The 15425-nt window shown below is 34.1% G+C and overlaps 1 protein-coding gene across 4 annotated transcripts in view; it reads right to left on the bottom strand.

The window, feature by feature from the left end:
• Window positions 1-15425, bottom strand: part of TMPRSS2 (transmembrane serine protease 2) — a 112090-nt gene that overhangs the window by 64943 nt on the left and 31722 nt on the right. For all 4 annotated transcript variants that reach the window (XR_003567462.1, XM_027843625.1, XM_027843626.1 and 1 more), the window contains exons 3-4: window positions 6112-6331; window positions 1939-2025 (exon numbers count right to left, since the gene is read on the bottom strand). Coding sequence is in view for 3 of the 4 variants with exons in the window: in XM_027843625.1 (XP_027699426.1) it covers window positions 1939-2025; window positions 6112-6331 (307 nt within the window). In the remaining variant the exon portion in view is untranslated. The remainder of the gene's footprint in view (window positions 1-1938; window positions 2026-6111; window positions 6332-15425) is intronic.

The raw sequence follows: 15425 nt of genomic DNA, 5'->3' as shown, positions 1-15425 counted from the left end.
CAGAGGCTACTGGAAAACAGGCATACCAGTAGTACATCGATGAGGCTGTGAATTGGTCCAACTATCCTGGAAAGCAATTCTGAATTATAAGAAAAACTCTACACCATTCATTCTTTGTGCCATTTACTTCACCACCACCTATGTACACTAAAGAGGTTTAAAAAAAAAAAAGACAAAAAGGACTTATATGTATCAACATATTTACAGCAACATTTTTGGTTGTAGCAAAGAACTAGAATTACAGTGAGCATCCATCAACTGAGGAATGGCTGAACAAATGTAACATTATTGAGCTGTAAGAAATAACCAAAGGGATGCAGTCAAAGAAACATGGGAAAACTTGTATAAAATTATGCCAAGTAAAATGTAGAACTAGGAGAACTATTTATACAAGGACTACAACACTATAAAGTTAAACAACTTTAAAGACCTAAGAGAACACTGATCAATACAATGAATAACAAATCACAACTCCAGATGAAACACACCACCACTTCTTGTTGGAAACATATGTTTGTATGTATATGTGTATATATGTATATGTATATGTATATGTATATACATACACACATATATATATATATTTCAAGACACAACCATTACAACACAAATTTGTTTAACTTTACTATACTTTTGTGATAAGAGAATGTTTTAGTAAAGGGGAAAAGAGTTTGGGAAAAGAGTTGAAAGGTAGTGACAGTGCTACCAAAAAATTCTAAAAGGAAGATGGGAAAGAAAAGAGCATCAATACACAATTTTTAAAATACACAAAACAGACAAGTAGAGAATTGAGGAGAGTAAGGAGGTAGGGAGAAAGACAATCAGCCAACATTAGTATTACCATATATAATTTAATATAAATTTAAAGGAACAAACTATTTACAGTAGATTTCAGTTTAATGAAGAATCTGTCGTTTCTAGCCTTTATACATGGAACTGTTCATGTTTATTGATCAGTTTCTAGTTTATAGTAAGGGAAAAATGCCTGGATTCTTTACAGCTAGTTGTTTTTAAAGAGCCACAATAGTACAAAGAGGAGAAAGAAAAGTAATTTTTATTTACCTAATCATTTTCTTAATTGATAAATTTCATTTTTATATAAATCATATCCCCAAAATTTGCAAATAAACTAACCCAAATATATATTCAATCAATCAACAAACATTTATTAAGTGCCTAGCATGTGCCAAGTACTATGTGAGGTGCAAGGGAAACAAAATTTTGTTTAAAATGTCCCACTACTACCTCTTGAATATTGTTTTTGAATCTCTATTATTTATAGTATTAAAGTTTTATAAAGTTATCCTACATTCAAGTAAAAAGAACTATCTCTACTTGTTGCTATACCTCTTAACCTTTATTTAAAAAAAAAAGATAATGCCGAATTAAGTAGAAATTCTTTTCCCTTCATCTCTTTCTCTTTACACTATGGTACCAATGTTGTCCATTGTGTATGATCTGAGTTTGGTTGCTGTTTGATATTTATTGCAGTATTAACTTAGATAGCTACAGTAATTCTTTGGGTGTTATCTTCTTTATTCTATACCATTTCACTCAATTTCTGTATTTCTACAACATTCCATATTTCTATTCATCACTTTTACAACAGCTTTTAGGGGAGTACAGACCTATGATTACATCAGTGTAGGGCTTTTTCAATGATGAACTTCCTCTACCAATGTAAATCCACATCTGCTTTACAAGATTTAGTCTTAGGCAAGTTGTCTCAGGCACTGAGACTATTTTGCTCATTCATATATTATTCCTAAAGATCCAGCAATATTCTAATATCTTCTTTTACCACAATTTGTTCAGCCATCCCCTAATAAATGGTAACACAGTCCAAGAATCCGCAAAATTTTAACAATGAGCTTGGAACACACAAGATACATTAAAAACATTTGTTTTCATTATAAAAATTAGGGGAAATGCACTTACCAAACTTCCAAAGAAAGATAGCTGCAATCACAGCACCAATTAGTATTATTCCAATGCTAATGACAACACATACGATTTTCTTAGCCTCTAGAATAAGGTGGGAAAAGAAAAGCATAAAACAAAACCAGACTATCATAAACCCAGCTCCCCACATGTTATAACTTATTAAAAATATACTAACTTTCAAAAGCTCCTATTTTTGTTAAAATGTGTCTTAAGAATTAAAAAAGGGGGGGGCAGCTAGGTGGTGCAGTTGATAGAGCACCAGCCCTGGATTCAGGAGGACCCAAGTTCAAATCCAGTTTCAGACACATAATGCTTACTAGCTATCTGACCATAGGCAAGTAACTTAACCCCATTGCTAACCAAAAAAAAAAAAAAAAAGATTAAAAAAAAATTACCTGGATACACACCTTCACACTTGCCTATGCACATCATTAGTAAAAGAATTATAGTTCATGCTTTATTTGTGTGAAGAGTAAGAAGCAAAGAGAGATTATTAAAACTACTTCAATAGATCCATGATCTCATTACTGTGGGTATAATCTATATGGTTACAGATCCTAATCCATCCAAACCTTCTCATGCTATGGATTTCACCCATAGATAACCTAAGCTAAGACCTTTCCTCAAAGCTAACAGAACTAAACTCTTATAAATAAGTGACTAGATATGTTGCATTAAAGAGACCCCCTAAAAAGCAAAATGGATGAGATTACAAATACTCTAAAAAAAGAAAAAGTTACTATACTAGAATGATAAACTATTATTAAGCAAGAACATAAATAAGAAAATACATGTATTTTTAGGAAAATTGAGTACTAGGTGAATATTACAACGACCATACAGAAATAAGCCCAAGGCAGAAACAAACAAATCAACTTACCAACATTTACTCAAGAAATGATTGGTAAAAGCAACAACATGCAGGAGAAAGAAAATTGAACCAAGAATTTTTACCTAGATTCTAAATATTATAACAATAAAAAGCTCACAATATATAGCCACTTAGGGTATCAAGTGATATTCTCACATCTGAGCATTAAGTATTAGTAATATCATTTTTATTCTCTCTGGATATCAGTTTCATGTTCAACAAAAATAAAGGAGTTGGACCATATAATTTCTGTTCTAATTCTAATATTCCATGCCTCTATAATTCTGATTTTAAAGTTTGGTCCATGAATCAATAGGAAAGGGTGGGGAGAGAGGAAAGAAGAGGGGGATAAAGGAAGAGAGGAAGGGAGAGCGAGAGACTGCAGGTAGGTGGCACAGTGGATAAAGCTTCCAGCCTGGAATAAGGAAGAGTTCAAATGTGTCCTTAGACACTTGATAGCTGTGTATACCTGGGCAAGTCACTTAACCCCAATTGCCTCAAAATTAAAAAAAAAAAAGAGGACTGATTTCAGATTCTGAAGATTTAGGTTGCATTCTGGGATCCATTTCCTATTATTTATGTCATTCTGGGCAAGTCATAATTTCTCTGAATAACATTTCCTAATATGAAAGAGGATAATAATAATAGAGTATTATCTCATTGGGTTGTTATGAGGAAGCTAAAACAATAGAAATGTGAGCCATTATGTTTGTTCCTCTTGGAAAATTAATCTCCTACTCATAGTACTATGTGTACTGTATACTACAATTCACTACGATTATAGTACTATAAACTATGATTCACTCTTAAGAATATCTTAAGTTTACAGGGCACTGTACTTATAACAATCCTGCAAATTAGATAGTATAAGTATTATCTCTGTTTTAATGATAAAACAGAGACTTCAGAGAGTTATAATACTTCAAAAGCAGCTCACACTTTTCTTTGGAACTAAAGAACATATTTTCACCCAAAACTCAAAGGAAAGTAGAAATACAAACCAAGATAGCAGAAGCACCAGAAGCAATCCAATATTGGAGCTAGAAGGAATTACATAAATATGTCCAAGCTTCTGATTTTATAATGAGGACACTAACGATGAGATAAGCAAAGTGACTTATCCAAGGTCACATTTACCCATGCAGTAGTATAGCAGAAAGAGTTCTGGACTTAAGGTAAAGAGAGATTGTGGCTCAAATTCTACCTCTGACAGGCCATGGACAAGCCATTTAATTTCTCAGAGCCTCAACTTTTCTAATCTATAAAATAGAAATAGTACCTATATAGTATCTACCTGATAGGATTTGATGATATTAAAACCACACAATGTAAGCAATCTGTAAGGTTTAAGTATTATCTATGTCAGCTATTATTTGTGATGGTAAGTAGATGGAATATAACTAGAAATCACCCAACACTTCTTTATGACTTCATTTACTTGGAGGAATGAGCAAAACCTTCTTTACTCTTATTCTCTAAAATATAAAAGAGGAAGTGGTGAGGCTGTGAACGGAATATAAGGGAAGAGAATATCAGTCCTTTACTAAATCACCTCTCAACCCTTCCTAGTAAAAGTTAACTTTAGGCAAAATTAATCTTCTCAGCATTTCTGGCAAATGTTAAATAGGAGGCTCTCAAGAACACAAACCTAGATAATCCTACATAACATGTGCTTTCTGTTCTTCCCACATGGAGATGATGATGTTGACAATCAACAGAAGGGCATATGCTTTTTACAAGTGTTATTGTAATTCTTATCACTTGATAAAGTCTTTGAAGCTTTATCTGTAGAAAACACAAGGAAATGTGGTTTAAAGATAATCCATATCCACAATTAGGTGGATTTGGAACTGGTTGAATTTCCAGAACCAAGTAGTTAGATGTCCTTTGGATATCTTTGGATGGATGGATGGATGGATTGATGGACTGATAGATCAATCCTTTTGGAAGGATGCCTCCAGTGGAGTGCCTCCAAGAATCTATGCCCTGTGCTGTTTAACATTTGGATAAAGGCATATGAGGTATATTTATCAAATTTGTAGGTGACACAAAACCACTAGGGATAATCAATACAATAGGACAACCATATGGTAAAAGATTAGAATGTTGGGCTAAAACAAATATAATACAATTTAATAGGAATAAAGAAAGTCAATTTTAAAAAATCAACTTCAAAGTACAAGATGCAGGAGGTATGACTGGATATTGGTTTATCAGGAAAAAAATGCTAGTGATTTTAGTTGAAAGCTGAATTTGTGTCAGCACTCTTACATGGCTGCTCTAAAAGTTAATGCAATCCTAGGCTATATTAGGAAAGGCAGAGTTTCCAGAAATAGAGAGAGAATAGTTGTCTCTGGCCTGGAGATGGTACTTAGAGATCTGTATTCAATTCTGATCACCGCATTTTAAGAACACTGATAAACCGGAACACATCCAAAGGAAGGTAACCAGGATGGTGAAGGGTCTCAAATTGATGCCATAATAAGATAGGTTGAAAGAACTAGGCATATTTAATCTGGAACAGAGAATTAAGGTGGAAGGCAGAAAGAAGGGAATTTGTAGTTCAGAGAGAATTCTGTAGGGAACACATAAAAAAAATGAAGACAGAAGAAAAACTGAAAATAAAGTTCAAATAACAGAAAATGAATGAAAGGGTCACAGTCTAAACCTTAGAAATCACCTTTTCTTAAAGACCCATCCTGTGACCTACCACAAAGACAGTTAGCTATGCTGATTCCAAGAAAACAGTTCAAACCTGGAAAGGTATCACTGGAATGTTTCAGTATCAGTTAGTCTTCACAAAGAAATTCAATCCATTAATACCATATTAATAGATCTAATATATACATAACAGTGTGCTAGGAAAAAAAAAGGAAGATACCAAGGTAAAGTAATACATAGGCCTTGCTTTCTAGGCTTGCAATGCTATGAGAGATGAGGTATACACATCTGAGAAAGTACGGTAAGAGTGAAGCAGCATTTGATAGAGTGTTAGAAAATAAATGCTATGAAGTTTAGCTTTGAAGGAGGTCACTATGAGCTTGATCATTTCAAGAACTATGAAAAAAAGTCAGATTAAATCTGGGTCTTGCAGAGTGAGTAGGATTTGAACACAGCAGAAACAGCATGAGCAAAGGTTTGGAGCAGAGAAAACAGTATAAGACGGTAGAGTCTACAGAAGACTCATGTTGGGGAATTAATAGTAAGAGAAGGTTCCAGGGATAGGGTAGGACTATGAACTAAAGATTACTAAATGGCACATTTATTTAGGGAAAAAAATGTAAAATCGATAATACTTGAAGCAAACACGATCCCAGATGAAGATATTGGTTGTAAATGGACTGCTGCTGGTGTTGAAGTATGAGTAAGAACTGTTGGGATGTACTGTGGCACTGCTGAAGGGCAATATGGAGCTGGGTAAGGTACATAAGCATTAGCATTCACAATGTGCCCTGGAGGATAGTTTTCCAGTTGATAACCATGGTTGTCATAGTAAGGTCCAAATGCTGGTGGCCCCTAAATAATAGAGAAGGGAGAAAAAAATGCAAATTCCTTAATTGTCCTAAACAATAAAAAAAAAAAACCCATACATCCAATTCTAACAAAACAAAAAAGCAACATCCATGCTATATAGTAAAATGGCTCTAACCAGAATCTTTAATATTCATTGAAATAGTAGATCAATGTAATCCACTTTAAGAAGAAATAGAAAAATGAGCTGATAAAGATTTGATTTCATCAAACTTTCAGGAAGGCATTTAGCAACCTTATCTCCTATGCCTAAGTGAAATTCATTCTAACATTTATCAAGTGCTAGGTGAGAAAGGCCACTTGGCATAGTAGACAGAGAGCTGGGTTTGGAGGCTGGAAGACCTACCTGCAAGTCCCACCTTTGACTTATACTGATGGTTTGACTCTGGGTAAATAACTTTTCCATGTCCCAAGTAATTCTTAGAAGACTGTGAATTACAGAGCACATCCCAATCTATATTAGTAGACGTAATTCCAGAGGAAGAAGAAGAGGAAAAGGGGAAAGAGGAAGAATAACAACAACTGGCTATAAAAGGTTAAGGACAGTTCCTGGCTTCACTTAAATATCTGTGTACAGGATGCATATAGAAAAGCATGAAACAAAGTTAAAGGGATCTAGATAAGGTACTCTAGGAAAAAAAGGGAAGAGAACATTCAGCCTGGGGGTTCAGAAAAGCTTCCCAGACCAGAAGGTGGAATCTGAGTAAATTCTTGAAAGAAGATAAGAACTGTTTGAGGCAGAGAAGAGATAGGATTATACTATACTCCTTGCAAAGATACTGAGCTAGGAAATAAATTGTAAAGCTAGTAGCCCAGTTTGGCTGGAATAAAGTGTGTGTAATGAAAGGGGAAAGGAACAAGAAGGAATCTTTTAGGGAGATTGTGAACAAGGCCCTGGGACTGTTAGATGAAAGAGATTGCATTTTATCTTAGAGGTAAGAGAGCCAACTGGAAAAGGGACATGTCTCTCCCATTAAAATATAAGTTCCTATGAGGAGAGACTGCTTTTTTGCCTTTTGTTTGAGTTTTCTGGCACCCCCAGCACTTGGAAAAATCCCTGGTAGTCAGTCAACAAGCATAAAGGCTTAATAAATGCTTATCAATTGATCTCTAATTGGGCTTTTGTCTTTTTTCTATTTTATATGGAGCATTTTTAATGGTACAGCCCCTCATAGCAATTATATGAAGGCTTTTATCATCTGAACTTGCCTTTGCCAACATGTCAATAAATAGAATCATAGCTTTTTAGTAACTTGCCCAAAGTCAATTTAGGTAGTAAGAAAAACTAGGATTCAAATTTGGTTCTCTAACTTCAAATCCAGCATTCCTTTTAATGTACCATGCTATTTCCTTCCTTCTTCTAACCCATTCTGCCTCTCTTCCTCTAAGAGATAAGATTTACAAATATGCACATTTCTCAGAATTACTAGATCCTATTTATTGCTCTCACATTCTGACAATTTACAACCTCAATTTAAATTAAATTCAATAAACTTTTATTAAATGCCCACTACATGCCAGGTACTGTGCTAACTACTGGGGATACAAAGAGAGGCAAACAATAGTCCCTGTCTTCAAGGAGCTTATAATCTAAATTAAAACTATAATGATTATAAATAATTATCTAAATATAATTATATATATAAATATAATTATAATAAAAAACAAATGTTCACAAAACAAGCCATATGAAAAATGGGAAATAATTAAAAGAAAGCAAGTACTAGAATTAAGAAGGGCTAAGGAAGTCTTCCAGTAGAGGCTAGAATTTTAGTTGAAACTTAAAGGAAGCCAGGGAGGTCAGTAGTTGGGAGATGGTAGAGCAGCATTCCAAGCATGGTCGATAGCCAGAGAAAATGCCTGGAGTAAATAGATGGAGTGTTTTTGTGGCACACACAGGAGACCAGTGTCATTTGATCAAAGAGTATGTGCTGGGGAGTAAAGTATAAGAAGTCTGCAAAGGTAGGAGGGGGCTAGGCTATGAAGGCCTTTGAATGCCAAATAGTGCATTTTGTATTTGCTCCTGGAGGTAAGAAGAGGCACTGGAGTTTGGGGGGGGGGAGCTGACATGATCAGACCAGTGTTTTAGGAAAATCACTTTAGTGGCTGAATGGGGAATGAATTGGGGGTAAGGAAAGACTTAGTGCAGGCAGACTCATCAGCAGACTATTGCAGCGCTCAACAGCCACTTTTGGTCACATGATGGAAATTAAAGCAATTCTGATCATTTTGTATACATATGCACCTTTCATTCTTTAGGAAAACTGAAGTTTTCCGGGTAGAAAATTTTGCATTCCAGCCCATCCCTTTATTTTCCTTGAGAAATCTACCATGACCCCGACTAATTAGCTAATAAGTAATTTCTGTCTTCAGGCAATTGGTGTACTTTTTCCCCCTGACTAATTATAACAACTGGAATAAAATTATAATGTGTCACAGAATCAAGGAATAATCTATTTGTTTTCTGTTGCTTATTTAAACTCTATGAAGTATTCTTTGATAATTTCTTGAAGAATACCATTCAGATTCCTTTTTTCTTTTATTTTCTAGAATATTAGTTATCTTGAGATTAAAGCATTATGATCTATGTTCCAAGACTGTCACAATTCTATTTTTTCCAATTCTTTGAATATTTTAGTGATTTTTCTGATCCTATATTTCTAGTAAATCTGTATTTCCTACATTTAGTGAGAAGCCTTTTATTGGTTGATTTTAGTGATTTCTCCAAGTCTTTTTTTTTATTATTATTATAAACCGCATGCTAGCAATTTTCTTCATTATTTCTTCTTGATTTGGGGGAGAAAAGCTTTAATTTTTTTATTTTAAATTTGTTTAAGCTACTTCCTATTTGTTCTTTTTTCATTTAGGTTTTAAATTCTCTATTCTTTTTTGGGGGGGAGTGGAGTTAGGGGAGAAGAGTCTGCATTTGTGATTTTATTGGTAGAAGGAACTCCCAAGTGTGGACACATCTTCTACCAATGCAAACCACCAAATTGTCTATAATTTAGTCTTTTTCTTAAAATTGTGAACTTAACAAGCACCAAATAAAATGGGCATTTCCACATACATAATTTAACAGAAAAAGACAACAGCAGTGAAACTATAGATACTTATTATGTACATCTTGATACTTTAAACATAAATAATAATTTCAAAATATAATTTTTGAAGTTGTTCTAGTTGTCTATGATTTTTTCTGGGCTTCCTGTTATTTTCTGGGCATTTTAAAAAAAAGATTGTTTCAATAACCCACTTTTTCTTTTTTTGCTACCCTATCTTTATTCCCTTTTCCCTACCACCCATCCAAATAGGGATGGGGGGAGAAGAGACCTTACAAAAATATGCATAGTAAAACAAAACAGATTCTTACATTGGCAACATACAAAAACATATGTCTTATCAGCACTTTTGTTCCATCATCTTTCTGTCAAGAAGAAAATACCATAGTTCATCATTAGTACTCTAGCAACATGGTTGGTCATTGCATTAAAAAGTTAAAGTTTTTTGGAGGCACTAGGTGGCACAATAGATATAACTCTGGCCTTGGAATCAGGAAGACCTGAGTTCAAATCCAGCCTCAAACACTTTATATTTACTAGCTGTGAGACCCTTATCAAGTCACTTAATCCCCATTGCCTCACCAAAAAAAAGAAAAAAAAGTTAAAGTTTTTCAAAGTGGTTTTCTTTATAATGTTATCATGCAATCTATTCTGTTTTTGCTTGCTTACTTCATTCTGCATCAGTTCAAACAGGTCTTCTGAAGTTTTTCTGGAACCATTAATTTCATCATTTCTTAAAGTAAAATAATATTCCATTATGTTCATATACCATTATTTGTTAAACCATTTCCTAACTGACAGGAAATGCTTAGTTTCTGGTCTTTGTTAAAAAAAAAAATGTTGTCATAAACTTTTTGTACAAATGAGTCCTTTTCTTCTTTCTTTGATCTCCTTGGGGTATTTGTCATTTGTCCTTTGTTCTCAGAGAGGACTGTGACATGAGGAAGGTGATGCCATGACTTTTAAGTGGTATTGCTGGGTCAAAGTCACCTTTAATCACTTTTTGGGTGTGGTGCCAGATTTCTTTCCAAAATAACTAGATGAATTTCACAGCCTTTCTGAGTCACTATTCAGAATCTGGTACAACAGACCACTCAGAACAAGAGATCTGAAGGAAAGGTTACTTTAATTAAAATCATATTCTACTAACATCAGGTAGAAGTAATTCCCAAGGTGGTTTAGAAGCAGTCCGGAAGACAAAAACAAATGAAACACAAAAAAAGGTTTAAAAAGCAGTCAGCAAAGAGATTCTGATTCCCTGGTTTCTCTAGAATTCCCTACCAATGTCTAAAAAACTGCTTTTATATTCCTCTTGCCCAAAGGGGCTACATTTGGGTCCTGAATCAATTTACCTGGGAGCAAAGGTAAGTCCACCTGCCCCATGTCTACACCACAATGTCCTTGCTTCCAGCAGTCCCTGTTAGTATTGCACTGGTATTTGCACAATGCCTGACTAGATGCTTAATAAATGTTTATCAGCTATTGACTATTATGGGAGTAGGAGGATGGTATTTCACATCTGATTCTTAGCCCACTACACTACTATCAACATTATATTAGTGTGCCTGTTTTCGGTTGCTCCTCCAGTAGCAACCATTTATGTTTTTATCATCTTTGTCAATCTTCTGGGAGTGAGATATAAACTCATTTCAATTTGCATTTCTCTAATTATTAGTCATTTGAAGCATTTCACATAGTTATTGATAGCTTAAGAAACTATCTTTTCATATATTTTGTCCATTTATCTAATGGAAAATGTGCAATTTAGTCTTAGACAACTGGTTGGGGGGGGGGCACTGAGAAATTAAATGATTTGGCCACAGTCTCATCCTAAAAAGACAAAAGGGTGGCTTAAACCCAGGTTTTCCTGGCTATACCATTGGCCCTCTGTGTACTACTCTAAATTGACCGTCTGATTACTTTACTCGCGTGAATCTTTGATCTCATGGGAGTTTATTCTAATTACTAATATAGCAAATCATTTATGCCTACCTATCCTGTGTAACCCTCATTCATAACCTCCCAAATTCACCAAAGGGTGAAACATACTAGAGGCCTTCCTCACTTCCTCCTACAATTGTGAGACTACTAGTGGAGCACCCAGTCCACCTATCCTCTTTGGCTGTTTGGAATTTCTCATTTTATATCCTGCTCATCCCCAATGCCTTTCCTTTGCCATCTACAAAACGTTTGTCTAACTTTTTGACTGGCAATGATTGTCTAGGTTTTGCTTCCACGCTGCAACACTAGCAAAATAATTATATTAAAAAGATGAGCTGCCATCTTGGGGAGGGAGAGGGAAGGGAGGGGGAGAAAATTTCGAACTCAAAATCTTATAGAAATGAACATTGAAAACTAGATATAGATATATAGATGAACCTTAGCTATTATAGTTTCACAAAAAGGTTAATACAAAATAAAATAAGTCAGTAAAAAGTGCCCTGTAAGTTACCAAAAAGCAACTCGGCTCGCTTTTCTACTCTTTTTAAATTGTGAGTACATATTACATGCGTATATGTGAATTGTCTGTCCCAGATTTGTTGGACAATTGTTACAGGGTGTGCATTTCAATGCATGTTGAAATCTGGGCAATATTCCTCATTCATTTGTTTTTTTTTTTTCTTCTATGTGAATTGACAGGTCAAACTCTTTTGCATAATTACATATCTCTTCCAGGAAGCTCTGTAATGTCTTGGATTGATGCAGTCAACACAATGTAAGATGCCATGAGGTGAATCTTTATGGCCTTGTCATCAACAGAAAATCCCTCCTCAGTCTGGACTCTGACCTGGATCTCCTCCTTCACAGTAGCAAAATACTTTTCATGAGCATATATATCCCCATTTTAAGCCACACCTGACAGTTATTATAAGCAGGCGATTAAATGAGGTTATTTTTGTTATTACATATTGCAATATTACATATTGTTATTACATATTAAATGATCTCAGTACACAGAGAGGAGCAACCTTGTAAAACAGCCCATAAGGCTCTGCCTAATAAAATTCTGCTTTGTAATCAACAAATGCTAAGTACAGTGGGATTTTATATTCTCTACATTTTTCAGTCAGTTATGATTGAAATAACTATGGTCCATTGCTGACTATCAATGAAGGCCTCCTTGTCTGTTAGTGATAGCTTCGTCAAGGATGCTCTCAATTTGTGTATCAATTTTGGTCCTCAAATTTTTTTTTGTTTTTACAGATGTGACAATAGTCATAGAAGTTATTTTCTCAGTAACCTTTTTTTTTGTATCAATAAAGTCTCAGATTTTTTTCCACTCCTTTAGTAACTTCTCCTTTTAAATCATTTCCTCAATGTTCTTCCTACCTTATACTCAGGTCCTCAATTACCTGACAATAACATCAACTCCCGCAGAGATGGCCTCTACATACACTTGGTTCAATCCTGCTACTGTTTCAATCTTTGTTCTCTTTTGTGCTATTTCTACTTTGTAGAAGTAAACAATTCAGGGACTGTGATGTATAGGCTTCAAGTGTGGGGGTTTCACTATTCTTGATGAAGAGAACAATTTGTTGTCATGATTTTTGCAGATACTTTCCATTTTTCTTCTTTTCATAATGCTTTATATGTTTTCATCCATGGATGTCCTTGGGATGATTTTCCTTAGATAAGTATCTTGCCAAGCTTTTTTTTGGGAGGGGGGGATGCAGAGGAAAGATTGGTTTTACCCTCCAATACGTCTCTCTGGTTTAAGACAGATAATCATTAAGACAGATACTCTATCATTCTTTTGTGTAAGACTTTACAGACAAGTATATATTTCTGAACTGTTGCCTTTGCAAGACATCACTTTCTATTTGGCAGCAAAGTTAAATATTTACTAAGGCATTTTCAACTTACTATAAGCAATTATTTTGCATTGGTTTAACTTCTCCATGAAAATATTACAGTCAGCATTACATTTCTTCTGTTGTCCAATTCCCAGTTTTCCATTTTCAATGGCATATTTTTAATAATCCTGTGTTATATATTAATTGTGCACCATTTCTTTTTTCCTCATTCCTATGCTTTCTTGTTTATTATAAATTTTCTTCTTTGCTCTGATGAATTGATGATATGACTATTTAAACAACTGACCCAGGGACAACTTCCACAAATTTTTTCCTGCCTATTTAAAGATGGTCAATTTTATTGCGAGGTCCAGTGCCTAACATTTTTTTAATAAGGTTTTCATAATACTTCTATATAATATAGAACCTTTGACCTCTCTCATTTCCCATGTATTTCCCTGCATCTTCACCTTTCCCCACCTTTACACTGAATGCACAAAGCATCAGAGAATAAGCTGACTTTATTTGAAGGTCTTATTGTCCTTCTTATTTTATTTCCTTTACTAGTAGTAATTCTTGCTTAATTTCTTTAAATATGTAATTTATTAGATTATCCTACAGGAAAAAATGACCTTATTTGAAGGTCTTATTGTAGTAATTCTTGCTTAATTTCTTTAAATATATAATTTATTAGATTATCCTACAGGAAAAAATGACTTTATTTGAAGGTCTTATTGTCCTTCTTATTTTATTTCCTTTACTAGTAGTAATTCTTGCTTAATTTCTTTAAATACATAATTTATGAGATTATCCTACAGGAAAAATCTTTTTTTTTCCACATTTGCATTGCCACTAGCATTGCCAACTATTTTAGATGCTCCTGTAGTAGGACTTTGCTTTTTACTCATTTTCTATCTACTGGTTTCTGTTTTTTTTAAATCCATTTTCCTATATCTTATTATTCCTACTAATGTTTCTGGTGGGGTATGTGAGAAGCTTGGCTCCCTTCAAATCTCTCACCCAACAATCAAAACTGGAAAGCTTTACACACACACACACACACACACACACACTCAGTTGAATAAAATCAAAAAACTTATTAATATAACAGGAGGAAAATGCTTTACATATAGCATACTTTCAATTGTTTACATAAATATATTTGTCATAAAAATAAATTAAATTATGAATTTTTTTATATAATCCTCTATGTTTTTGTTAATGCCTATCATTTTAAATTTCAAACATTGATAAAATATGATCATTTCACTAGTAAAATTAGTTTCCAAACAACTTTTATAAATTTTCAAGAACACATACATGATCTACATGATGGGGTGTTACATACACAAAGTGGTGATGATAATAATAGTACCCATTTCACACAGTTGTTGTGAAGATCAAATGAGATAAGTAAAATGCCTTGCATTTTAAAGTTGTATATAAATTTTAGCTATCATAATTATGCGTCTTTTTATCATGCACTCTAAAAGGCAGGTCATAGCTACATACCATGTTAGCTTAATAATTAAAACAGTATTTACACTGTTATCTCCAAAGGAATATTCCTATTAAAGCAATAACCACATATTGGCTGACTAGTATTAAGTGCTCTGCCAATAAGTCACCAGTAAATCTCTCCATAGATCAAAGAATGTAACTGCAAATAGAGAAAAAACAGGGAAAGTTATATGTAATCCTTAATCTTAATGGTGACAAGGTAGGAGCAAAAGGGAACAAAGACAATTTTTTAAAAAAGAAAAAGAAAAGCTTGTAAGCATTTTTTAACCTGCACTGAAGCCACTGGAGAACATGATAAAAAGAAATCAATCTGACAGAAGTATAAGGTTGTAGAAAATAAGGTGATTTAAAATACACTGAAAAAAATAATGGAAGAGGTACATATCATTAAACATTAAGATGTATTTTTAGATTCAAAAGAGAAACAAATGCACGCCTTTTGTTATCAGATATATAAATAGACGAGATTGGGGAATTGGTGTCAGTCATTCTATATGTAGTTGCAATGGACTGGGAAGAGGAGAATTTCAGAGTATAAAGAGGCAGTATTTCTTAGGTCAATGAGGAAGATGTGCTTGCCCCAGTTGAAAAAGAAATGTGTGCTAAGGAATAGCTGCTTCTTAGTTTTCTTTCTTCTCCTATACATAAAGGAAGTCATACACACACACACACACACACACACACACACACACACACACACACACA

The sequence above is a fragment of the Vombatus ursinus genome, unplaced genomic scaffold (assembly GCF_900497805.2).
Source record: "Vombatus ursinus unplaced genomic scaffold, bare-nosed wombat genome assembly UNPS02014924.1, whole genome shotgun sequence".
Lineage (NCBI taxonomy): Eukaryota > Metazoa > Chordata > Mammalia > Diprotodontia > Vombatidae > Vombatus > Vombatus ursinus.
The sequence above is the reverse complement of the archived record's forward strand: the minus strand, read 5'-3'. Positions and strand labels throughout refer to the sequence as shown.